Below are 25781 nucleotides of genomic sequence, written 5' to 3' on the forward strand. Positions count from 1 at the left end.
ACCCACCCTGGGCCGAGCGCCCGAGCGCATAGTCACGCCGCCCGGGACTGGCGGGACCACCTCCATGGCTGGAGGAGCACAAGAGTGGCGCCCCTGGGAGCTGTGCCTCGGACTCAGGTGGTGAACAATCGCCCAGCCAGCAGGGACAGGAGGGGGGCTGCCCCCACCAGCCGGCTCAGCGCCCCCCTCAGCACCTCGCCCTCCCGCTGCGGAGCCGGCCGCAGGGTCCCGGTTACCAGGATAAAGTGGGAACAGCTGATAGCGCTTCTTAAAGGGAAGGGCGGGGAGGAGGCCCTTCCTGGTACGGAGGCTAAAAGGACACGAGGCCTCACCCCCCGGGGCCCAGGTCCCCACAGGGCCCGGGGCCCCACTCGGGCCAGTCCCCGCGCCCGCCAGCCTCTCCCGGCACCGAGCTGACAGCCGTGCCCGGCTCCGCAGGCTCTCGGTGCCCTCCCCGTGCAGGCGGGCGCTAGGGCCGAGCAGGCCCTCACTGCCCGGGGAGCCCGGCTGGGGCCCCGCCAGGACGCCGGGCCATGGATGCCCAGGTCCAGCCCATTCGGAACTGGCAGAGCCGTGCCGGCCGGAGCCGAACCTTCCGGCACAGGCAGGTCGGCTGGGACTCGCGTCTGAGCTGCTCTCCGCTCCCGGCTTCAGGCAGCTCCGCACGCAATCAGTGAACAGTGGCCACACCGGGGCCCAGGCCGCGCCCTCGGCCAGGCCGACAGGCAGGGGGTGGGAGCGGATGGCACAGAACGGGGCGAAGGAAGGCATGGTTTGGGGGCTGAACCAGGGATGGAGCCTTCGGCCCCATAAAGAGCTAACTGGTTTGAACGTTAAAGAGGTACCAGATGTTCTGAGCTGCCTTAAACACAAGTGCTCTGGGCCCAAATGAGAGGCCACGGGGCGGACCGAACCAAGACACACGCCGATCCTGTCCCTCAAGAGGCCCAGCCGGGCGGTGCCGGCACCCTGCCACCCCGTCAGCCCTCCGCAGGCACCTCGGCTGCACCCTCAGCGCGAACAGGCGCGAGGGGAGCAGCCAGGAGATGGCACCGCCACCCACCAAACGGGGCCGGGATGTGGAACACGTGTGCCCCACGCTCTCTCACAGGACGCAGGGTGACGCCCAGAGCCAGGGGGTGGAAGGGGTGCGGGGAGAGGGGGACGGGGTGTGTGGGGAGGAGCCAGTCACAAGGTCCAAGTTCCAGCTCCCAGATGGGGGTCTGATGGACAGCACGGTGACTGCAGTTAATACCCTGCACTTTACTTAAAATCTAAGAGAGCAGATCCAGAAATACGGTCCAGCCTGGCTGGCCTGGCTCCATGGTTGAGCGTCCACCTATGAGCCAGGAGGTCAGGGTTCAGTTCCCGGTCAGGGCACAGGCCCGGGTTACGGGCTCCATCCCCAGTGGGGGACATGCAGGAGGCAGCCGGTCAATGGTTCTCTCTCATCACTGATGTTTCTCTCTCTCGCTCTCTGAGATCAATAACATACATTTTTAAACTTGGTACTTGTGTGGGGTGATGGTATGTTAACTAACTTGATTGCAATCCTCACTTCACAATTTACACGTATTAAACATCACACTGGACGTCCTCAGGGCACCACAGTCTGCAGAGGGGGGAGAGCTACTGCAGGGGAAAACCTGGCCCCTCGGCCTCAGCCGGGCTCCGGTTAACTGGGCGGGCCGGAGCCCTCTACCACCTACACCTGTTACACGGAAAGAACACCAGTATGCGCGGTGGAGACAGTAACAGGAAGTGGATAAGAAAGCAACCAAGGCCCTGGCCAGTGTGGCTCAATGGATAGAGCGTCGGCCTGCGGACTGAAGGCTCCCAGGTTCAATTCCGGTCAAGGGCATGTACCTTGGTTGCGGGCACATCCCCAGTAGGGAGTGTGCAAGAGGCAGCTGATCGATGATTCTCTCTCATCGATGTTTCTAGCTCTCTATCCTTCACTCTTCCTCTCTGTAAAAAAATCAATAAAAAAAAACTTTTTTTTAAAAGAAAAAAAGCGACCAAGGACAACCACATTCCCAGTGGACTTGCTCAGCCGAGGGGTCAGGACAGCGTGGGAGCTGCCGCCCACCTCCCCGTGTCCCGTAGGACCGCCTCGGAGGCCAGGAGCACCCAGTGAGTGGGGACAGGAGCCATGCGGGACAGTAAGTGGGACCATCACTGGCTCTCGGGGTGACCGTGACGAGCGGGAATGGGACTGAGGGTCCCCAAGTCTGGGCACGTTCTCAAGCCGCTCTGCTCTCGGGAACCCTGAAACGCAGGCGTCAGGCGCTTCTCGGGCTCGGACGGCGAGGAAGGCGGTGCCCAGGAGCAGCCCAGACAGAGGAGAGGGGCCAGCCCCACGGGGTTCCCGGCACTCCGGGCGGGACGGCAGCTGGGAAGCCGCCCCCCGGTCAGCGGGCAAGAAACCGCACCCTGGCTGGTGGCGGTCGCCTGGCTGGTGGCGGCCAGAGTGTGGACCTCAGGCCTCTGCCTCCCCACCTCCTCCGCCTCCGAAGGCGGCCCTCCTGACTGAACAGTCAACCTCCCGTCTCCCCCTGCCACAGCCCCCCCAGGGGTCCCCACCAAGGCTGAGCGACTGTTCCCTTAAACCGGACGTGTGGGGGGGGGAGGGGATGGAAGGAGGGGAGGGAAACAGACGAAGACCAGACAGGCGCCCGCCAAGGGCACGGCTTAGGGGTGTGTCCCCACGGCCGTCCCCCTGGGACCTGAGGGTAAAGGCCTGGACACACTCACCTCCTGGTCAGACCCGGACATCTGACCGTGCCCCCGGTGTGACCTCAGTGACCTCAGTGGCCCGGCCTGCCTGTGGCTCCGGGGCGGTCGTGCGCTGAGCGGACAGGCAGCCCCTCGGCGAGAGGCCCAGTGGCCCCGAGAGCTGAGCTGGCGCCTGGGGACTCCCTCCCCCGGCCGTGTGACTCCACCCGTCCCGTCCCCCACGTGTGGGCAGGCCCACGGGACACCTCTGCCCACTGATATGTCACCCGGCCTGTTGGGAAGGAAGTGCCGGCTGCCTGGGCCCAGCCCTGTTGCTCAGAAGCTGGGGTGCCACGAATTCCCAGAGGCCAGCGGGGCCTTGCGGGCAGTAGTGACGGCCAGGCAGGCTCTGCTCGGACCGGGAGCCGGCCAGCGCCCAGTACATGTCCCACCGTCTCAGCCTCAGGGTGGGAGAACCACCACAGGGCCACCCCCCGATGGCTCAGCACCCTGAGAAAGACGGGGTCCTCCACAGAGGCAGGTCCCCACGCTGCTCTGATGTGGAGAGAGCCGAGGAGGCTGTGTCCGGACGCCCATGCGCTCAGAGGCCAGGGCACACCCCCGCCCCAGGCACCACGGCTCAGCCCACAGGCACATCCACACCCCCTGCCCCCGGCTCTCTGACACCTCAGCCCACAGGCAGCATCCGGCCGCCTCCCTGGCGCCATCTTCCCAGGGCCGCTCCACCCCCTGGGTCCCGGCCCTCCTGCCCCAAGCTGCCTCCCCACTCAGAACCCCCAACCCCTCCGGCCTCCCAGGCAGGACTGCAGACCCCACCCGGGGGAGGTGGGAGTCTCGGCCGGCCCCTAGAAGCACGAGGCCCGTTCCCTCTGTCCCGTCAGACGTCGCAGCCTCTGTCATCCCAGAGTTTTGACTCAGACCCCAAGGTTTCACCCAGAGTCGGAGATGGAGGAGATGGAGGAGATGGAGGAGATGGAGAGACGGCCGAAGAACAGAACCCCCCACGGGGAGCGTGATCCGGCCGAGTCCCTGCAAAGGCGGTCACCCGCACGTGCTCAGAAACATGGCGAGGCTCCCGGGGCAGCAGCATCCCAGGCGCAGAGGCCCTGGGTCCCGCTCCCGCACCGCCTCCCCGAGGCCCGCAGCCGCTCCCCGGTCTCCGTCGACCGGCACGTTCCGTGGCAGCCGGGACCGGCAGTGCGGGCACGCGGGTCCCTCCGCGGTGGCTGCGCGGCGCTCCGGGCCGAGGGGACGGGGAGGCCCTCTGACCCGCTCCGGCCTCGGAGCCCAGCACGCGGGCTGTGGCGCGGCACGCCCTCGCCGCTTCGGGGGACAGACAAAGACGCCCCTGAACAGCGCAGGGGGAACTAGAGGCTCCCTTCCATGCAGAAATGGGTTTTCCCTTCCTCACGACCTTTTTTATCCTCGCTGAGGATATGTTTTTGCCCCACTAACTTTCAGACAGAGTGGAGAGAGGGAGGAGTAGGGGAGAGAGAAGCACCAATTGGTGGCCTCCCACACATGCCTCCAAGTGGGGCCAGCGATCAAACCTGCAACCGAGGTCCATGCCCTTGACCGGCATCGAATCCATGACCTCTGGTCTGGAGGCCAACGCTCTAACCACGGAGCCGAACAGGCCAGGGCCCTACTTTCTTATTAACATTCTTTTCTCTCGTTCACTTTACTGTGAAAATCCAATAGAAGCCTACGCGACCATCACAGCGGAACAACCAGAACTACCGGTCGCTATGACGTGCACTGACCACCAGGGGGCAGACGCTCAACACAGGAGCTGCCTGCGATGGTCAGTGTGTCCCCACAGGGGGAGCGCCACTCAGCCAGAAGCCGGGCTCACGGCTGGTGAGGGCCTGTCCCGCCTTCACCATTTGTAATACATGAGACACGCACAGCGGGTGTGGGGGGACCATTCTTGTCGCTGGTGAGGCACCCATTCAGCAGCTGCACTCTGGGGGTCGGAGTCATACACGGGTTCCGCCTGAGCCGGGGCTGCCCCCAACACCCTGTGGTGTCCGAGGGCCACTGCACGGGGGCCAGGTTTCTATGTGAACAACAGGGACACAATTCTGAAGGGTGATTGGCCTCCATGTCCGGGGGCCCTGGGCCAGCTCCGGAGCCCAGGGGCCAGCTGGCCGCCGTGGTCACAGTCCAGGCACTCCTGTGGCCGCTCCGTCTAATCTGCCTGTCGAACCCAGCTTCACACTGCAGCCCGCCGGAGAAGCTCAACACAGCGGAGGAGCGAGCCCTGGGGTTGAAGGGGGGCGGGGAGGCTGGGGGGCGGGGCAGGTAAAATCTAAAGGTGCTTCCTCTGGACTCTCATCTTCTCACCCCAAAATGTAAGTAGCCCTTCCCAGATGTACGCACACGTGAACACACATGCACACACGTGCACACGGCCCTTGGTTCTCTCCTTGGCGTGGCCAGTGCCCCCCAGCCTGTGCCTGTTTCCCCCTCTGCACGATGGACAGAAGACGGCATCTGCTTTAAGACGCTGTGAGATGCTGTGGAACTGAGTTAACCAGAAGGTTCCCGCACCGCGCGAGCACACGCCGGCTCAGACGTCCCATAATCACTGCGGTCGACCCCCCTGGAGCGAAGCCCACGAAGGCGCCGCCCGCCTGCTCCCGCGGCCGCAGGACCTGAGGACACGCCGGCTCCCGGGCCGTGGAGAGAAACAGGCCAGCGGGGAGCTACACAGTCTCCGGTTGTTTCATCGTCACGGCCAGCTCCGCAGACTCGGGACACAGCCATGTGCCCGTGCCAAGCAGAGAGCACTGGGCACCGGGACCCACAAGGCCATTCCCGTCGGCCGCCCACACACAAGGCTTTGGTCTCTCTCTGCCCAGCTGCCTGGGCCCTTTGTACTTTGACCTCCGAAGTCTGTAAGTGCCACCTCTGGGGCTCCTTCCACCAGCCCCGCCGGCATGGCCTTGCCCCGTGAACATCTCTGAGCCCTGGGCCTGTCTCCTTCCTGCTGCCACCACCATCACCCCCCTTCTCAGCGCTTCACCACGGGAGGGACTCGGAGTTCTCTCACCTCCCTGGGAACCGAGGGCCGAGCGGCCGGAGACCAGCCAGGCGCCGGGGCGCCCGGGGCCACTGCCCCGTGTCCACCTCCAGTCCCAGGCTAAGCGGTCACTCCCTGCAGACCACACCGCCGACTCAGGAGACTGCTGCACGCACCAGCACGCACACACACGCACGTGCACACACGTACACACACACACACACACACACACACACGCACTCAAACACGCGGAACTAAACCCTCAGCACTTACTGTGGGGCAGACACCACGTGTCACTTGGGACAGCCTCAATGCGAACGCCAGTGCCCTCTGCTCAGTAACAGGACCAGGGAGCCGGCCCAGTAAAGGCGGTTGTTGGATAAAAACTAGTCTCCCAGGCAGAGGCCACGCTCCGGGCCGGCTGTCTGCGGGGTCGCGGTCCTGGGAGCGGCTGCTGGCGTCACCGGGGCAGCGGGACCTTGTATCTGTGACTCAGGCGCCGAGGAGGTCCTGGGGTCGGGAACTTTACCGACAGGAAGGACAAAGGAGGAATTCTTCCCGGGGAAGCGAACTCCTGGCTCCCAGGGGCCGGCGCTGGGAGAACCACAGCTCGGCCGGGGGCGGGGAGGGACCGTGGGGGCAGGCGCCTCGGTCTGTTTCAAGTCATTCAAGATCCTTGCTCATCGCACGCAGTCGGCACGGAACACACTCCCGCTCGGTTCCCAGGCTCCGGTGAGGCCCCGCTCGCCTCCCTCCTGGCCCCATGGCGCTGTCGGGCCACCTCTCAGGAGGGCACCTGAGACGGGGCCACCGCCCGAGGCTACAGGGGAGGAGAGAGGGGTAGCTGCCAGCAGCCTCAGGACTCCGCGCCTGCACTTGGCATTCCCTGGAGCAGCTCAGGGCGACCTGGGACCAGTCAGGTGCCCGTCTCCCTCCCTCCTCCTCCTCCCTCCTCCTACCTCCTCCCTCCCTCTATTCGGTTTCAGAGAGTGCCACACCAGAGAATGGGCATGTCGTCCGACAGCCACCCCAGGGAACGTGCCGACTGGCACTGCCAGGTAGAGGGACGCTCCATGCCCAGGCTGCAGCGTGCCCTCCCCGAAGCCCCCCTCGGACCCAGTCCCGCGGCGCCCACCTGGCCACGGCCTAGGCACAGAGCCTCAGGGCCTCTCGGGGGGTGTCCCCCCCATCGTCCCCAGCTCACCGGCTCACCTGTCACACAGCAGGACCCCCCCCTCTCCACCCCCCCCATGAGGCTGACACCTCCTTTCAGAGGAGACGTCGCCTCCAAATGCCGTCTGACCCGGCCTGGACCCAGGTCAGAGGGCACTCGCTGACCTCGCTGCGGTCACCCTGGGGCCTGGCCCTCCCTCCGGGGCAGACGGGGGTGTGATTTCTGACCGGAAGCTGCACCAGCAAACCTGCAGCCTGCCCTCCACACAGGCCGGGGCTCGGGGCTCTGAGCTCTGCGGGGGACCAGGCGAGCATCCTCTGGTCCTCACAGCAGGTCCCTCCCCAGCAGGATGTGGGCCTTCCACAGTGTCCACACCCTCCTCCTCTCCGCCTGGCCCTCAGCCCGGCAAACAGCATCGCCCGCCCCCCGGGGCAGGGTCCCGCAGTCCCACCGAGCTGGTGGCGCTGGACGGGCACCTCCGGGCCGTCCCCTCCGTCCCTCCCGCAGGGCTGGCATCCGCCAGGCAGGAAATTGAAATGGCTCCTGGTCAGGCGGGAGCTGCCAGCTTCCAAGAGGCTGACAGATGACCGGGCCGCCCTAACCCAGGGCACCTCCTCAGCCTCCTCCCTCCTCCCAGCGCCCCAGTGCCCAGGAGAGCCGGCGCCCGGGGGTGCTGATGCGGTTCCGGGTTCCAGTGAACTTGGCAGCAGCGGAGGCAGGGAGGGGGCGGGGCTGGGAGGGGGCGGGGCTGGGAGGGAGCAGGGAATCTGCATCCCCAAATGCCTTGTATCTGAGAATTTAAAATTCCAGAGTAAAGCAAGACTCCTGAGATTTTGAAAAATAAACAGAAAAAGCTCTGCTGTTGGGCAGGACCTCGCAGTCTATGCCGATGTCCGTCCTCCACCCCCTTCTCCTCCCCCACCCCCTCCACCTCCCCATTAGGCTGAGACCTCCTTTCAGAGGGAACTTCACCTCCAAACACCCATTTGGCTCGGCCTGGACCCAGGTCAGAGGGCACCCGCTGACCTCGCTTTGGCCAGCCCCACCCCCACCCCGCCCCACCCCCGCCCGAGTGCAGAGCGCAGAGCAGGGAGGCAAATGCCCTGCAAAACCACCAGACACACCCCGGTGACTCCCGCAGAGTCCTGAGCCTCCTCCAAAGCCCTGGCCACCCTGTCCCTCCGCCCTCTTCCCCTGCGCCCCTCCCCTGCGCGCCCCTCCCCTCCCCTGCGCGCCCTTCCCCTGCGCCCCTGCCCTGCACGCCCCTCCCCTCGGTCCCTCCTCCCCTGCGACCCTCCCCTGCACGCCCCGCCCCTCCCCTGCGCGCCCCTCCCCTGCGCCCCTGCCCTGCGCCCCTCACCTGCGCGGTCCGGGCCCTGCGGCCCTGCAGGCTGCCCAGGCTGAGCGGCGGGCCGGTGGCGCCCTCGGACAGGCAGTGGGAGCGCCGGCAGGGCAGCGTGTTGTAGGCGCTGTAGGCCGCCTCCTCCGCGCGGTGCGGGCGGCGGGGCGTGTCCGGCGCCAGGTCCCGGCAGTGGCCCGCGCAGCGCCCGCCGCTCGGGGTGCCCAGGTCGCCCAGGGAGGTGGCGCGCGGGCAGGCGCCCAGCGGCCGGGGCCCCGCCCGCGCCTCCTCGCCGTCCCGCTCCCCCGCGGCGCCCAGGATGTCCTCGCGGCTGCTCAGCGGCTCCTGGCTCAGGTCGGACAGCGAGAGCTCGAGGCTGTCCTCCCGCCAGAGGTCCGCGGACTTGGAGCGCTTCTTCTGGAAGCCGGCCGCCTCCGCGGAGCCGGGCGCGGGGCAGGCGCAGGGCCTTGGGCGCCGGCCGCCCTCCGCTGGGCGGGGCGCGCCCCCCTCCGAGCCCAGCATGCTCTGCACCGAGGTGGTGGCGAGCGCCACGCTGCTGTCCACGCTGGGGGCCACGGAGGAGCCGGTGTAGGACACGGGCCTCAGGCCCATCTCCACGCGGTCCGCCCACAGGGGGTCCCCGAAGCCCTCGAGGGCGCCCTGGGCGGCGAAGGGCTCCAGGCCGTTCTCGGCCAGCGCCTGCGGCAGGCTGGGCGTGCTGCTGGACCGCGCGCTGGCCTCCGCGCGCCGGGGCGGCGCCTTCCCCGTGGCCGCGTGGCTGTGGCGGGAGCGCCGGGCCTTGTGCGACAGGCGCAGCGAGCGCGACGTGTGCTTGCGGCCCAGGCTGGCGCGCTTCTCCCCGTAGAAGGCGTGCTCCACGCTCTGGCTCTCGGCGTTGCCCATGGCGTCACGGCCTGCAGGGGGAGGAGAAGGCACAGAGTCACCCGTGGGCAGTCACCCGTGGGCAGGGCAAGGGCGCAGAGGGCCGGGCGCGTGGGGAGGGCTCAGCTTGCCAGGCCGGGTGCCGCCCGGTGTGCACCGGATCCTGCCCGGTGGTAGGTGAGCCCACCGGCTACTGAGACGCCCGGCGGGTGGGCAACAGCATAACAGCGACCGTCAGCTGCCCGTCTGCCTGCGCGTGGCTCTCACCAGCTGGCACCCGTCTCCCTCCTGTGGCCTGTGCGGCTCCTGCTCAGACTGGGGACCCTCCCCGGGGGGGCGGGGGCTGTTCTGTGTGGAATGGCCACGGCAGGACCCAGAGGTGCACCTGACAGCCCCCTCCCAGCAGGCCACCGGCTCCGTTCAGGACCCCCTGCACGCGGAAGTCATTCCGAAGAGAAAACGCAGCTGGAAGTCCCGCAGCCTCTTCCCAGTACATCAGCCCGGGGAAAGGTTGGCGGGGGGCGGACGTGGGGTGACAGACCAGAAAGCTGCTCTAAGCAGAGCCAGAGCCCAGGGCCTTCCTTCTGGGAGCAAATCCAACCTGAACGTCCACCGGGTACCGAGGGCCTGGCGGGCCGCCCCCTCATTCCGGTCCCTCCCCACCATTCCCCGCGCCTCTCGCCCCCCGGGGCCGCCCTGCCCCCTGGCCTGGTCTCCCTGCTCCACCAGGAGGCACCTCCGGCCCGGCCAGCACCTGAGCTCCTCGCCCAGGAGCCTTCCCAGGCCGCCCCGGGCGCCAGCACGAGACCCTCGCCCCCGCCGCGGGCACTGTCCGAGCCCCGGCCCCACACTGGCCGGAGCCTCCAGGGCACAAGGAAAGGATGGCACCGCGTCCACAGAGGGAGGCGAGAGGTGAACGGGCCGAGCTGAGGCTGGACGTGGCCTCTCACGGGCGCACTGCGCACTGGTCTTCCTCCCGCTTCCTATCTCTATCACCTCCCCCAGCAGGAGCCACGCCCGGCAGCACTGTGACGCCGTCTGAGTGAACTCGGTTTGGCACAGCTGTGTCAGGGGGACACTCGTCACTCAGGTGGACTTACGAGAAGGGCAACGCAAAAATATAACGTGCTCGGGCCCAGCCGGCGGGGCTCAGTGGTTGAGCATTAACCCAGGAACCAGGAGGTCACGGTTCAATTCCCGGTCAGGGCACAGGCCAGGAGGGGGCGGGGTGCAGGCGGCAGCCAATCAATCTCACAGATATTTCTACCTCTCCCTCTCCCTTCCTCTCGCTCTAAAAACCAATAAAACATATCTAGAAAATATAAACATTTCATAAAACATTCAAGCCCACCTGAGGGCCCAGGATGACCCCTTCATGTCCTCTCCCCGTCCGAGGCGGACGGTGGAGCCAGCCGCCCCGTGGCGGCTCAGGGCAGTGTGAACGCCAGCACGGGGCCCGGACAATGCATGCAAACGACAATTATTAATAATAAAACACTTCACACCCTGAGGTATTTAAAAACTTATTAAAATAAACCTAATGATCACCCTCCTCTGACTTGCGAACAGACCTCAACGATGCGGGAGAGGGAAGGCGATGTGTTTATTTCGGAGCTAAATCCGAAGCGAACATCACAAGACAACAGATTGCCGGCGTAAAATTAGCTCCAGTGGGAGGCCTTGTTTTGGAGCCTGTTTTCCCGCTGGAGGCTGAGCCCGGGCCGGGAAAGGCGGTGTGTGTGTGTGTGTGTGTGTGTGTGTGTGAGGTGCTAACATTGAGGAGCCCTGCTCCCTCCTCACGCCCATGGAGGGCAAGTGCCCGCCAAGGGGCCGAGGGGAGAGTTTTGCCGCAAAAGGAGATGCTCTTTGGCTCAGAAAGGTCGTGGCTTTGACTGCACTGACGCTGCTTTTTAAAGATCACCCAGATCCACAGCGCGGCTTTGAAGTGGGATTTCCAAGCCACTGTGCCTTCTCGAACGTGATCCCACTGAAGACGGTGAAGCCGGGGTAAGCCTGAAGGATCCGAGGGCGAGGCCCGGGAAACCGCGTCCCGACCTGCTCTGGTTCCTGCCTCCGAGCTTTAACGCTCACGCGTCTCCATGGCTGAAACGGGCGTAACCGTAGCCCAAAGAAGTGACTCAGTTCCTTTCCCACGAGCCCCATCCCGCTCCGCGGCTCCCAGTACGTTTCCGCGTGTCTGACCCCGTCTGCCCACGCCCTCCCGGGACCCACCGATGCCCGGCCCACAGTGCCCGGCTCACCTGCCCAGACGGCAGCGGCTCCCGGCCCCGGGTGCCCCGAGAGCCCTGTGGCATGTAGGTCCTGGCGCCGGCCGTGGCGTCGGGAGGAAGGGCGGCCGGGCAGGGGCGTCCTCAGCACCGGGCCCCTGGCACGGCCATGGCGGTCTCATCGGCGTCTACCGGTCCCGCCAACACCTGGAGGGACAGGGCGGGAGAGGCGGTCAGCGGCCGGGCGGCGGCACTCGTCACAGGCTGAAACCCACCCCTACCCACAGCGCTGCCCCAGCACAGGAACGAGGGTTGTGCCCAATCAGATAAGCACACAAGCACACACATGTTCACAGGAACGGCGACGAGCAGCCCTGCGGACAGAGGACTGTGTCACTTCGCCTCTTCCTGTGGGTCAGCGAGGGGGGCGTCCGGCCCCGGGCCGCGCCGGGCCTAGAAAGCACGTGGCCTGGCTCTGCCCAGGCCTCGGGGGGAGGTCGCTGATCTCGGACCGCAGAGCAGGCGCGTGTGAAAGCGGACAGTGTCGTGTGGCCCGCGGACGCCGTTACAGACACCGCAGGCCCTGGGCCGGAAGGTCCCCGCCCCGGACTCAGGGACCGGGTGAAGGAGACCGTCCCGATGGACGAGGTCCGATGCACTGATGGAGGGAGGAGGGAGGTTCTGGCGCGGAGCTGCGCTGGCAGCTGACAGTGAGGACACGCCGCGGGGCCGTGAAGCAGGCTCCCGTGGACGCGTCCTCACGGCCCGACGCCCACCGGGGGAAGGCAGGGGCAGTGCCCGGCGCGACCGGTCCTGAGCCCAGAGGGTGCACGGCGGGGTGGCACCCACAAGCAGGTTTAATGGTTCTTTTTTAAAATATAGATTTGCTATTGATCTCAGAGAGGAGGGCAGAGAGAGATAGAAACTAGAAACATCAGTGATGAGAGGGAATCACTGATCGGCTGCCTCCTGCACGCCCCACACTGGGGATCGAGCCCACAACCCGAGCCTGTGCCGACTGGGAATCGAACCAGGACCTCCAGCTTCATAGGTCGATGCTCAGCCCCTGAGCCAACTGGCCAGGCTCATGGTCCTTTCCTTACAGCCCTGGGGGGGAGATGCGGGGTCCCTGGGGGTAGGGGAGGGGAGGGGAGGTCCCTGGGGGCTGCCGCCACTGCCGGCCTCCAGCCAGGCCTCTGGGCCCCGGTGCCAGGCGCTCAGCAAGGGACGGGAGAGCGGCCCGCGGAGGCAGGAAGTGACCGTGCGTCCGCGGAGGAAAGGACAATGAGGCGCCCCCATCCTTTCTTGTCTCGGAAACGTGCTATTTAACGGTGCCGCGTGACTCACGTGCAGGGAGGAGCGTGACTTCTCAGCACACCATGATTACCCCAAAATACGCACCCTTCCCACGACTCCCCGCTGCTGCCTGCCGCTCCCTCCCCCCCCCACCCCCGCCCCCCAAGTCATTGGCATCCAATGAGAGCCCGGGGCAGGACTCACTCAGCCGGCAGCACGGTCCCGCTGGGAAAGGCTCTCAGGCGAGTGTGTGGCCAGAGGTGGCCTCTGTGTCCTGGACATTTCGTGCCTGTACGCCACGCTGGGAAGGAGCCACGGTCCTGGGCTCCTTAAAACCGACACCAGCCCGGCCGCCATGGCTGTGGCTGAGCATCCACCTAGGGACCAGGAGGTCACGGCAGATTCCCGGTCGGGGCACAGGCCTGGCTGCAGGTTCGATCCCCAGTGGAGGGCATGCAGGAGGTAGCCATCCTTGATTCTCTCTCATCATGGATATTTCTCTCTCTCTCCCTCTCCCTTCCTCTGAAATCAGTAAAAATATATGTTTTTTAAAGAAGAAAAACAGGGCCCCACCTCTGAGCTGTGACTGTGCTGTGAGTCACAGGGAAGAAGGGGTGCCCCTGAGCCTGCTGGGACCGGGGGCACTGGCGGGGCCGTTTGAAGACAGGGCTGCCCCCGTGGCTGCTGGTGCACACAGCCCACAGGGAGCTCACAGCCAGGCCACCAGCTCGCACCCTGTGGAGATGACCCCTGACCCCGGTGAGGCGGACGCTGCCCGATGAGTCTGTGTCACTGACTCAGACCCACGCCCACGCCGCCTCTGCAGGGGCATGGACCCGGCTCCCACCGGCCAGTGTGCGGCCGGAGGTGGGGACTCCCCAGACCAACGCCCCGGCGGCAGGCCCAGGAACACGGGCGGACAGACGGACGGACGGACGGATGGTCAGGGCCACTGGGAGTGTTCACATGGCTCAGAAGTTAAGAAGAAAACTCCTCAGTCGTGTCTTTGTTTTCTTTAACCCTCAGTTTATAAAGCAAAAGGCGGGGAGTGATTAGATCCATCCTGGGAACCGGATTGACGAGAGCCCTCCGGGAGAGGGGGAACCCTCCGGGGAGAAGAGGCGCCACAGGTGAGGCCCGGGAAGAGGGAAGCGGGCAAGGGGTGGGGACGCTCGCGCGCCAGCGCAGGAGCCCTGTGCGGGGCTGGAGCGGACCCGTGGCCGTGGCCGTGGCCGTGGCCGTGGCTGTGGCGGCTGCAGCCTCGGCCCTGCAGACGCGGTGTGCTGTGCGGGGGAGGAGCCCTCCCGGGAGCGGGGTGGGTGGGGGAGGGTTGCAGTGGGGGGTGAGCGGGCAGGTTCTGGCTCAGGGCCCAGCACAGCTCCTTGGCCTGGGGCCCAGGCAGCCACACCCCATCTGACAGCATCTGACACCACAGGTCACCGCAGGCAGCGTGGCTGTCAGATCAAGACTCCACAGAGAGCAGCCCGCCCCCAGCCCCACCCTCCAGCTGAGAGCCCCCCATCCTCTAGCTGAGGGCCCCCCATCCTCTAGCTGAGGGCCCCCCAATCCTCCCAGCTGAGGCCCCCCTTCTTCCAGGTGAGGGCCCCCCATCCTCTAGCTGAGGGCCCCCCATCCTCTAGCTGAGGCCCCCCTTCTTCCAGGTGAGGGCCCCCCATCCTCTCAACTAAGGCCCTGGCCCGCGGGCTGGGGCAGGAGGGGGTCTCCGGGGAGACCACCCTCAGGTGGGAAAGCACGACGAAGGCTCCACACTGCTCCTCCTCCTCCTCCTCCTCCGGGAGCGTGAGGCGTGGAGGTCGGTGTGAGCAGCAGACGGTGCAGGCAGATACAGACGGCCCAGCAGCAGCCCTCCGGGTCCCCCCCCCCACACACACACACACACACACACGGCTCCCAGGGACACACACACACACACACACACACACGGCTCCCAGGGACACACACACACACACACACACACACACACACGGCTCCCAGGGACACACACACACACACACACGGCTCCCAGGGACACACACACACACACACACACACACACACACACACACCCCGTCCACAGCGATGCCTCCCCAGGGTCACCCAGACGCGGCAGAGCGGGCGCGGGCGCGGGCACGGAGGCGGCAGCCGGAGGCCCGGCTTTCAGCTCCCGTGGCCTTCCTACCGCAGTGACCCCTTTACCCGCACCGCCTGGCGGCACCGGTCCGGCAGGTTCCCCGGGAGTGCCGCTGTGGGAGCGCCAGAGCGTTTGGAAGGGAAGTAGCGCGTAGCCGGGCGCACGGAGACCAGACCCGCGGCTGTTCCCCCAGCTCCTCAGCCGCAGCTCAGCTGCTCCCAGACCTCCGTGCCCGCGGCCAAGGAGCTGCCCTTGGTCCTGGCGGCAGCCCCGGTGCCCCCGGCCACACCCGCCCCCCAGAGGGCCAGGTGCCCCCGGCCACACCCGCCCCCCAGAGGGCCAGGTGCCCCCGGCCACAGCCCCCACAGAGGGCCCGGTGCCCCCGGCCACACCCACGCACAGAGGGCCCCCCGTGCCCCCGGCCACACCCCCCACAGAGGGCCCGGTGCCCCCGGCCACACCCGCCCCCCAGAGGGCCCGGTGCCCCCGGCCACACCCGCCCCCCAGAGGGCCCGGTGCCCCCGGCCACACCCGCCCCCCAGAGGGCCCGGTGCCCCCGGCCACACCCGCGCACAGAGGGCCCGGTGCCCCCGGCCACACCCGCGCACAGAGGGCCCGGTGCCCCCGGCCACACCCGCCCCCCAGAGGGCCCCCCCCGTGCCCCCGCCACACCCGCCCCCCAGAGGGCCCCGTGCCCCCGCCACACCCGCCCCACGGGGGGCTGGCGGCGGCGGCACTAACCCCCACTGCCCAGCGGGCCCTCCCAGGGCTCCACGGCCACACCCGCCCGCTGAGTGGCTTCAGCAGCTTTTCCAGAGCGGCCTCGGAGCCCCAGATTTCTCCACACGCTCACAGCACGACCCCGAGCCCCAAGCACCTGAGAGCCCCCCCCCTTCCAGAGCGACTGCGGGGCCGGCCCCGGCGGCTCCTGGTTCTCCGCGTCGAGCCCCGCCCGTCAGACACGCAGGCCCAGGTTAAGGGAGCAGGGACACCGGCCCCCGGCGAGAGGGGAGCTGAGGCGGGGACCCCGATGCAAGCTCCATCCTCCCGGTGGAACCCAGACAGGAGGCGCGAGGACAGCGTCCCCGTGGGCAGGGTCAGCCGGGAGCCGGCGAGCACAGGCGGGACGGGCCCTGTGCCGCCCGGGGGACGGACCACACCCCAACCTGCCGACGAGCCCTCAGCGCCGGGGCCTCTGCTCAGAAGAGGTTCCAGACGGCCACCCACCCAGCCACACTGTCCCCAGGGAGCCCTCTCCTGCGTGGAGACCCACCGTCCCGTCCCGTCCCGTCCCATCCCCAGGCCCCGAGGACACAGGCCGGGCAGAGGGGGCGGGTGGGCCACTCAGCTGTCTCCACCAGGGAGCTGGGCTGTGACCTCCCCGCCTCCCCGCACCCCCTCCCGGGATATCCCCACACACACCCTCCGGTCCCCCTGCAGCACAGCCGCTGCCGCCAGGACCTCCCCCAGGGGCCACCCGAGCCCCACGCCGGAACCACAGCCTCGGCCCCTCCCCACAGCCTGCCGTCCGCTCACCTGCTGTCCCCAAAGCCAGGAGGGACCCCCCGGCCAGCACAGGCCGAGGCCAGGGGTCCCTGCTCCTCACGGGGGCGCGGGAGACATGGTGCCGGCGGCTGGGTTCCCACGCGGAGGGCGCAGCCTGGGCGAGGCCGGGGCCGCGGGAGCCGGTGTGGCAGCCACGCCCGCCAGCGGGGCGGGCCAGGACGGGACAGCCTGGGCCTGCCGCACGGGGCTGGGCGCCGGGACCGCTGTGCCGCCGGACCACCTGTGGCCATACCGCGGAGCCTGAAGGTCCGAAGGCCCGCCAGCATCGCGGCCCGGGGCCCGCAGCTCCTCCTGGCGGCTCCCGCCATGGCAGCGGAGTGGGCGGCAGGCGGTGTGAGCCGGTGGGCTCTCCCTCACGTGATGTTTCCTTCTCCCCCTTCTCCTCTTCCCCCTCCCTCCCCCTCCCTCTCTGAAATCAATAAAAATACAGGAAAAACACAAACAGGCCACGGCGATCCTTCAGGCTGATGACAACAGGCGAGTCGGAGGGAGCCGGCGTGAGGACGGACTGTGCACAGGACAGGACCCAGCGGCCCCTCCGGCCAGGCCAGGGGGGACGGTCCGCCTGTCCACAGCAGCCGCCGGAGCCAGGTTCCCAGAGACCGGACGTGGCCATCTCGACTCAGAGGCTGGGCATCAACCCAGGAACCAGGAGGTCAGGTTTGACTCCTGGTCAGGCACAGGCCTGAGTTAGGGGTTGATCCCTCCTCCCCCAGGAGGGGACACAGAGGGGACAGCCAACCAATGATCCTCTCATCACTGACGTTTCTCCCTCTCCCTCTCCCTTCCTCTCTGCCATCAATAATAAAAAAGAAAGCAATACAAACGTATCTGCCGATTGTAAAACACAAACACACCAGCCCCCCCCGAGCCCCCACACACGCACACACACGTGCACACACACACACACACACACACACACGTGTGCACATGGGAGTCCTGGGCACTTCAGGTCCCTGTGGCTACAAGTCTGCCCCCACCTTGGATCTGAAATCACTGCCCTCTCCCACCCAGCCCGGAGCCACGGCTTCCAGCACACAGCGGGCAGCGAGGGTGGTGGGGACCGGGTGGGGGGTGCCTTAGACTCTGTGCAGCTGGGCTGAGAGCTCCATTGTCCACCTCCTCCCCCTGCTCCTGGGGAGCGTCATGCGAGCTGGGGGCGACACGTTTTGCTGGAACCACTGCCCCAGGGAGTCAGGAGTCACCACAGCCCCTCCCGCCCAACAGGCGCCCAGCCCTGAACCCTGCCTCCCTCGAGAGGAAGCAGGCGGAGGAGTGGGCTCGGGGCGACTTCTTCACGGAGGGGGAGCATGAATTATCCAGCGCTGAACCAAAGAACGTGTGCATGTGTGTACACACAGTCACCCACACACACACGTGCACACGCGTGCACACACCGTATGCATCCACGTGTGTGTGTGCGTGTGTGTGTGTGTGCGTGTATGTATGCGCGCGTGCACACACGCACGGGGGGTGCGTGTTCCTCCCTGAGCAAGGTCACCGTTAGCTCGGGCAGTCACTTCCCTTCTCTGTGGCTCCAGATTCTCCCCCGTGAAACCCAGCGCCTGTGAACGAGGGGCCCCCAAACCCCGGCTTCCCGGGAGCGGGCGGTGGGCTCAGGCACAGGGGCGCGGGGGGGATGGGCTCAGGGGACACGGGCACAGGGGCGCGGGGGGGATGGGCACAGGGGGGACACGGGCACAGGAGCACAGGGGGCGGGCATGGGCAGGGGCACACGGGCACAGGGGCGCAGGGGGGGATGGGCACAGGGGGGACACGGGCACAGGGGCGCAGGGGGCATGGGCAGGGGCACACGGGCACGGGCGCAGGGGGCGGGCATGGGCAGGGGCACACGGGCACAGGAGCGCAGGGGGGATGGGCACGGGGGACACGGGCACAGGAGCGCAGGGGGGATGGACACAGGGGGGACACGGGCACAGGGGCACAGGGGGGATGGGCACGGGGGACACGGGCACGGGCGCAGGGGGGATGGGCACGGGGGACACGGGCACGGGCGCAGGGGGTGGGCATGGGCAGGGGACACGGGCACTGGGGCGCAGGGGGCGGGCATGGGCAGGGGCACAGGAACGCAGGGGGGATGGGCACGGGGGACACGGGCACGGGCGCAGGGGGTGGGCATGGGCAGGGGCACACGGGCACAGGAACACAGGGGGGATGGGCACGGGGGACACGGGCACGGGCGCAGGGGCGGGCATGGGCAGGGGCACAGGAACGCAGGGGCAGCGGTCTGCGTGGGGAGGTCTGTTTTGCCGAATTCTCCATCCAAAGCGGATCCGAGAGGGGAAGGGCCGGTCCGGCGTGTGGGCTCCGCCCGGCGAGCGCCAGGACGGAAATAACCTGCCCGCTGGCCGGCCGCCTCGCTCACGGGCGGGGGCGGGGGCAGCACCGCCAGGTGCCGGCTCCGCCACCTGCTCCCTGGCTCCTCGGCACCGACCCCCACGCCGGGGCCAGGCTGCCATCTGTGCAGCTCCGCTGGGCTCCCCAGGAGGGTGCGAAAGGTCTCACAGAACTCCCCCAGCCCCGGCCGGCGTGGCTCCGTGGGTCCCGGGTTCGATTCCTGCAGCCCCACCCCGGACACACTCCGAGGCCTCACTCACACGCCCCAGCACGCCCCGCCGGGTCAGGCCGGGCACGTCAGCCTCGGGCCTGCGGGCGGCACACGGCCACACGCGTGTTTGTGGCCAGCCAGTGTAACAGCGTGAGAGACGTTTCCATAAAACTCCGTGACTTAATTTTTACAGCATCCTGGTGAACATAATTACTAATAACGAGCTGCCACGTCCGCTAATGACGGGTGACTATAACCGTGCTGCATTCACCTCCCTCACACGCCTCACACATAGACACTAATACCAGCAGAGAACGTTCTGGCAGCCGATGGCCACGGCACTGGTATTGGACTGACCTGTCTGTTGTGCGCAACAGGGAATATTTCGCTTTCAGAGAACAGGAAAAACGGATTTCTTTGCATCACGCTTACTCATCTGTGCAGATATTCAGGTCTGGTAAGCGAATGTTAAAGGAAAAGCATTAACTTTTACTTAAGTGTTTTCTTATTGTAGGTGAGCAATGACTCGTTGTTTCAGCCCTTTGTGTTCAGCACGTTTCCATGACAACTGAGGCCGCTGTTTGTGGGCGGCCCACGTACACTTCCACCTGTTTATCTGGCCGTGGGCGCTGCTGAGGGAGACACGCATGCTTCAGGCTGAGTATGTGGGTGCTTTTACCTTTAACTGTCTGTCACGCCTGGACTGAGGAGTGGTTATTTCTTATTTATTTTTAAAATATTTTCATTGATTTCAGAGAGGAAGGGAGAGGGAGAGAGAGAAACATCCATGATGACAGAGAACCATGGACCGGCTGCCTCCTGCAGCCCCACACTGGGGATCGAGTCTGCGCCCCGGGCTTATGCCCTGGTGCATCGAACCCTGACCGGGAATCGAACCCTGACCTCCTGGTTCCTAGGTCGGCACTCAACTAGGCTATTAAGTCAGAAGTAGATGCTTTTCATCCTGACGGTCACAGGATTCCCCACATCCAGTCTCCGTTTCAGACGGGAAAGTGGGGAAATAAACCCCCAGGAAACCTGTGCGGCACAGATCCCGCCGCCCCCCACCCCAGATGAGAGGGAAGGGGGGGGGTGCTCGCACCCTGTCCAGCGGAATGAACTAGAAGTAACCCCCGCCTCCTCCTCGGGGCCGGAGGTCCTTTCGCGCTGGTGGGGGCTGGGGCGCCTTCGTGACCAGCTCTGCCCAGAGGCGCCCCCTTCGCACACGCTCTCCCGGGCGAGGCTGGTGGCTGGGACAGGGCACCCAGGGGCAGGAGGCAACCAGCAGATGCTGGTGCTCGCACATCGGTGTCTCTCTGCCTCTCCCCCTCTCCCTGAAATCAGTGGGGAAACACCCTCGGGTGAGGATTACAAAGGAAAGAAAAGGGACACTCTTGTGGGACCCACAGGAGCAGGCCCCGGAGGAAAGCGGGGTGGTGCCGGCCCAGGGGAGGGGCGGGAGGGGACAGTCTCCGGGCACAGCGTCCGGTCTGGGGAGATGAAGCGTTTCCGACACGGACGGTGGGGATGGTGCAACACGACACCAATGGACTTAGGGCGACCGGAAGGCAGAGGCACACGGCCAGGTTCACGCTGGGCGTGTTGTACACAACAGAAAAGGGGGGTGCTCACAGCCACACCCCACTGAGGGGCCTCAAACCCGACAGGACTCCGACACACACAGACTGTCCCCGTCACCAGCACCGGCCAGGGGCACGGGTCTCCCTCCCACACCACTTCCGTGAGGATGACCCGCCCCCGGCCGCATGCATGGACGCGGCCGGCCCACCGTCAGTCAGACCGCAGGCCACACCCTCAGCACAGCTCGGTCTCCCCTCCCGCCGGCCGCCCTCACGCCCACCGCACGGCACCGGGGCTCCGCCCGGGCAGCGAAGACGTGGTCCCTGTGACACACACTTCTCTCTCTCTGTCCATCCTCGCCCGGGGATGTGTTTTCCACTGATTTTTTTAAGAGAAAGTGGAAGGGAGGAAGGGAAGGAGGGAGGGAGGGAGGCAGTGAGGAAGAGAGGGCGGTGAAACATCGACGTGAGAGAGACACATGGATCGGTCGCGTCCCGGGGAGTGCACCTGCCCAGGTACACCTGACCTTGACCAGGAATCGAACCCGAAACCCTTAGGTGCTCAGCTGGGCACGGTAACCACTGAGCCCCCAGCCAGGGCTGCCCAAACTGCCACACCGCAGAAGCTGGCTCCATGGAATCCCTTCCCACAGCCCAGCTCTTGGGACAGCAGGGTCCTGGGGTCAGCTGTGGGGGGTCACCCCACCAGTCGCTCCTCCTCTGGCCACAGAGCATCTCCCGCAGGAGGAGGAGCCACGGACGGGCGCTTCCTTACCGGCAGCCCAGCACCGACGCCAGCACGGCACCCTCCTGGCCAGCCGCCCTCCACGTCCACCTTCCTCATCGGGACCCTCCCGCCCGGACGGCACGGCCAGGACCCCGAGTACGGCCTCGGACTCGCCCGGAGGGGGCTCCCGGGTCACCCAGGCCCAGCCCCGGGCTCCCCGTGTGATCGCCGACGGACAGTGGTCAGCAGCCCCCCTCCCGGACACCCGGACAAGCCGGGGTCCGAGGGAGTCAGGGAGGGAACGAGTGAGTCCCTCTCGCTGAGGAGCACGTGGAGGTGGCGGGGCGGGAGACGCAGGCCGTGCAGGCGGCTTCATGCAGCAACACGTTACCTTGGCGCCCGAGGCTGGTCTCACCGCAGCCTCTCCGCTAATTAGGAGCATCAGCCACCCAGACCAGACTCTCCCTCCTCACGGCTGCTGCCCTGCCGAGCTCTTAGCAGGGCGCCCACACTCCCTCACGCCCACACACCCTCACGCCCACACACCCTCACGCCCACACACCCTCACGCCCACACTCCCTCACGCCCACACTCCCTCACGCCCACACTCCCTCACGCCCACACACCCTCACGCCCACACTCCCTCACGCCCACACACCCTCACGCCCACACACCCTCACGCCCACACACCCTCACGGAGAGGCAGCGAGCTGCTGGGAGGAATGTGCAGCCTGGCTGGGAGGCTCAGCTGTCGAGCATCAACCTGTGAACCAGGAGGTCAGGGTTCGATTCCCCGTCAGGGCACAGGCCCGGGCTGTGGGCTCCATCCCCAGTGGGGGGCGTGCAGGAGGCAGCAGGTCAGTGATTCTCTCATCATTGGTGATTCTCTCTCTCTCACTCCCTCTCCCTTCCTCTCTCTCTAAAAACCAATGGGAAGGCATGCTGGGGTGCAGATTAACAAAACAAAGAAGAGTTTGCAAGATGCCACTCAGTCTCAGAAAGACCTGGATCCGCCTCTGGGAACCGGTCAAAGCAGGCCTTCCCCACGCCTCCCCACGCCTCCCCACGCCTGGTCCGAGGAGGGAAAGGGCGGGTGTCCAAGCCGCACACCTGGCCGGCGGTGCCCACGCCGCCCGAGCGGATGCCCTGCGCCCGGCCGGCTCCGCGGGCAGACAGCAGGCGGGCCGGGCCTGTCGGGGCCTGTGGGCTCCTGCCGTGCCGTCTGACGGGTGACGGAGCCGCAGCTCCTGTGGGAACCTGGCACCGGAGCCCCTGAGGGCGGCCGCTCACCTGCCGTGGAATCCGCGCAGATGGGAGCTGGGCGTGGCGCACCGCCTCCCCGCCCGCACAGCCATCGGCCGGCCGCCCCGCTTCTGCGGTTCCTAAGCCACGGGAGGCCGCCTCCGTCACTGGCCTGTTTTCCCCTCGGCGGGAAGGTACCTGGTGCTGTTTGCTCATTTACCTTCACTTCCTGCAAATTCACTCGAGTCTGCGTTCAGGTGAAGGGGAAATGTGTCTGTTTCAGTCTTCCCTAATCACAGCTCACTGCCCTTTGAGAACAGGGTTAGCCCGCCCAGCAGGGCTCAGGGGTTGGTAAACCTATGAACCAGGAGGCCGCAGTTCGACCCCGGTCGGGGCTGTGGGCTCGATCCAGTGCGGGGCTGAGATCAATGAAAGCATGCAGCGGTGGACACACCGGAGGAGACGGGTTCGTTCCGGTGGAGGGTTCAACCCAGCCCAGGTCAGGCTCACGTGGGAGGCAACCAATCGACACGTCTCTCTCACTTCGATGTTTCCCCCATCCCCCTCCACTCGCTCTTAAAAAAGTCAATGAAAATACCTCGGGTGAAGGTTAAAACAACAAAACCTGATTCAAGTTCTCTACACGCTCTCATCCTGCCGAGACAGCTGTGGAACACGGACATGGACACGGGCATGGACGGGGACATGAACACGGGTCTGAGCACAGACATGGACACGAACATGAACATGACAGGGACATGAACACTGACATGAATGTGGACATGAACACGAACAGACCTGGGGCTGAGAAGCACAGGAAGGGGTGCCGGGGAAAGCCTGCCAGACGGACACAGCAGCCCCGTCTGCATGGGCCGGGCTTCTGGGCTCAGGGAGGGAAATGTCACCTTCCACACACAGCCAAGGCCACGCGTCCCGCCCGCTGTCCTCAGGGCGGCCTCTGGGGCCTCTGGACCCACACCTCCAGTCAGACAGCAGCCGGCCCGGCCACCACGGGCTCCAACGGGATGGACGGCGGGTAGAACCAGGCCTTCTGAAACGCACTCCAGAGGACGCGGCTCAGAAGCCGAGGCGAAGGAGAGAGAAGTCCCCTGAGCCCCTCCCACCTTCCTCCTCGCAAGGTGCCAAGGGCATGTGCCCCCCACACCCCCCACGACCCAGGAAGGCCGGCCCGTGGTGACAGCACAGGGGTCTCCCTGTGACAGCGAGAAACAGCTTGCTCTCCCGTCCTTGGGTCCGTGGCCTGGGTCCCTGTGCCAGCCCCGCGGTGAGCGGAACGGACAGGGATGGAAGGGACAGGGGATGGGACGGAGGAGGTGCCCGCGAGGGCAGCGAGCAGGAGGAGGAGGAGAGGAGGAAAGGCGAGCGCCTCGCCCAGGCCCCCCCACAGCCGCCCGCGCTGAGTGAGGAGGGGGTGGGAGGCGGTTTCAGGAGAGGATGCCCTGCTCCTGGGTCCCGATCATTCAGCACAGGTGCTGGCGCCAGACGTGTGTGTGTGTTTGGGGGAGGGGGGCATTTAGGAAATGTACGAACTTTAAAGGTTCTGCTTCCACGGGCGCAGCCCTGAGGCTCGTGGGCATCGCCTCACGGAGAGGCAGGACCATCGTCCACACACGGCTTCCAGACATACCCCTGGAGCCGGGGACGCCGCTGGTTACTGTTGGAGCGGCACAGGTGACCACCACACAGATGGGGACGGGGAGGCAGCTCGGAGGGGGGGCGGGAGGGAGGGGCGGGAGGGGGGGGCGGGAGAGAGAGGACCCTCTGGTCGCCCTCACGCGGGAGCCGGAGCCGGAACCGGAGCGGAGCTGGTGCCGCTGAGCCTCGGGTGCCCTCCCTCCCCCAGCTTCCTGGGAACGGCCTGCCCGTGGCCTTGGCGATCTCATCGGCGCCTGCTGTGGGGACCGTGATGCCGACCATTTCAAACTGTGTCTCACATGACGGCCCCCCGACTCCCCCTCACTCGGGGAGCCAGCGTCCGTGCTGAACAGGCCGACTCTCCCCGAAACCGTCCCAGAGCGCCATGTGACCACAGGTGGGGTGTCAGCCCAGCAGGCGATGGGGAGCAGCTGGGGCGCCGGCCTGGGGGCCGGGGTGGGGACACAGCAGGGCAGACTGGCAGCTGGACGGGACCCCACAGCTCCCATCAGGGAGACTCGCAGGTCAAACACGGCGACTGACACACTAGCCCAGACTCATGGGGAACGGGGCTGCACACTCAGAGCTGGGAGGGTAAGGGCGGACTCACGGGGAATGGGGGGGGGGTGCACACTCAGAGCTGGGGGGGGTCGGGGCGGACTCATGGGGAACGGGGGGGGTGCACTCTCAGAGCTGGGGGGTCGGGGCGGACTCACGGGGAATGGGGGTGCACACTCAGAGCTGGGGGGTCGGGGCGGACTCATGGGGAACGGGGGGGGGTGCACTCTCAGAGCTGGGGGGTCGGGGCGGACTCACGGGGAATGGGGGTGCACACTCAGAGCTGGGGGGTCGGGGCGGACTCAGGGGGAACGGGGGGGGTGCACACTCAGAGCTGGGGGGTCGGGGCGGACTCAGGGGAAATGGGGGTGCACACTCAGAGCTGGGGGGTCGGGGCGGACTCAGGGGGAACGGGGGGTGCACACTCAGAGCTGGGGGGGGGGTCGGGGTGGACTCACGGGGAACAGGGGTGCACACTCAGAGCTGGGGGGTCGGGGCGGACTCATGGGAACGGGGGGGGTGCACTCTCAGAGCTGGGGGGTCGGGGCGGACTCACGGGGAACGGGGGTGCACACTCAGAGCTGGGGGGTCGGGGCGGACTCAGGGGGAACGGGGGGGGGGTGCACACTCAGAGCTGGGGGGTCGGGGCGGACTCAGGGGGAATGGGGGTGCACTCTCAGAGCTGGGGGGGTCGGGGCGGACTCAGGGGGAACGGGGGGTGCACACTCAGAGCTGGGGGGGGGTCGGGGTGGACTCACGGGGAACGGGGCTGCACACTCAGAGCTGGGGGGTCGGGGCGGACTCACGGGGAACGGGGGGGCTGCACACTCAGAGCTGGGGGGGTTTGGGGCGGACTCACAGGGAACGGGGGGGGGGTGCACTCTCAGAGCTGGGGGGGGTCGGGGCGGACTCACGGGGAACGGGGAATGGGGGTGCACACTCAGAGCTGGGGGGGTTTGGGGCGGACTCACGGGGAACGGGGGTGCACTCTCAGAGCTGGGGGGTCAGGGCGGACTCACGGGGAACGGGGGGTGCACACTCAGAGCTGGGGGGGTCGGGGCGGACTCACAGG

The 25781-nt window shown here is 66.8% G+C and overlaps 1 protein-coding gene across 6 annotated transcripts in view; it reads right to left on the reverse strand.

Annotated features, from left to right (window-relative positions):
- TIAM1 (TIAM Rac1 associated GEF 1) overlaps positions 1-25781 on the reverse strand; it is a 130312-nt gene that overhangs the window by 50266 nt on the left and 54265 nt on the right. For 4 of the 6 annotated variants that reach the window (XM_045578374.1, XM_036429072.2, XM_036429070.2 and 1 more), the window contains exons 2-3: positions 11418-11591; positions 8296-9188 (exon numbers count right to left, since the gene is read on the reverse strand). In XM_045578374.1, the coding sequence (XP_045434330.1) occupies positions 8296-9177 (882 nt within the window). In that variant the 5' untranslated portion in view covers positions 9178-9188; positions 11418-11591. Of the gene's footprint in view, positions 1-6034; positions 6142-8295; positions 9189-11417; positions 11592-25781 lie in introns of those variants that run through there. The other 2 variants (XM_036429074.2, XM_045578375.1) reach the window with 2 other exon arrangements.

This window comes from Pipistrellus kuhlii, unplaced genomic scaffold (genome assembly GCF_014108245.1).
Source record: "Pipistrellus kuhlii isolate mPipKuh1 unplaced genomic scaffold, mPipKuh1.p scaffold_m20_p_99, whole genome shotgun sequence".
In the NCBI taxonomy this organism is placed as follows: Eukaryota; Metazoa; Chordata; class Mammalia; order Chiroptera; family Vespertilionidae; genus Pipistrellus; species Pipistrellus kuhlii.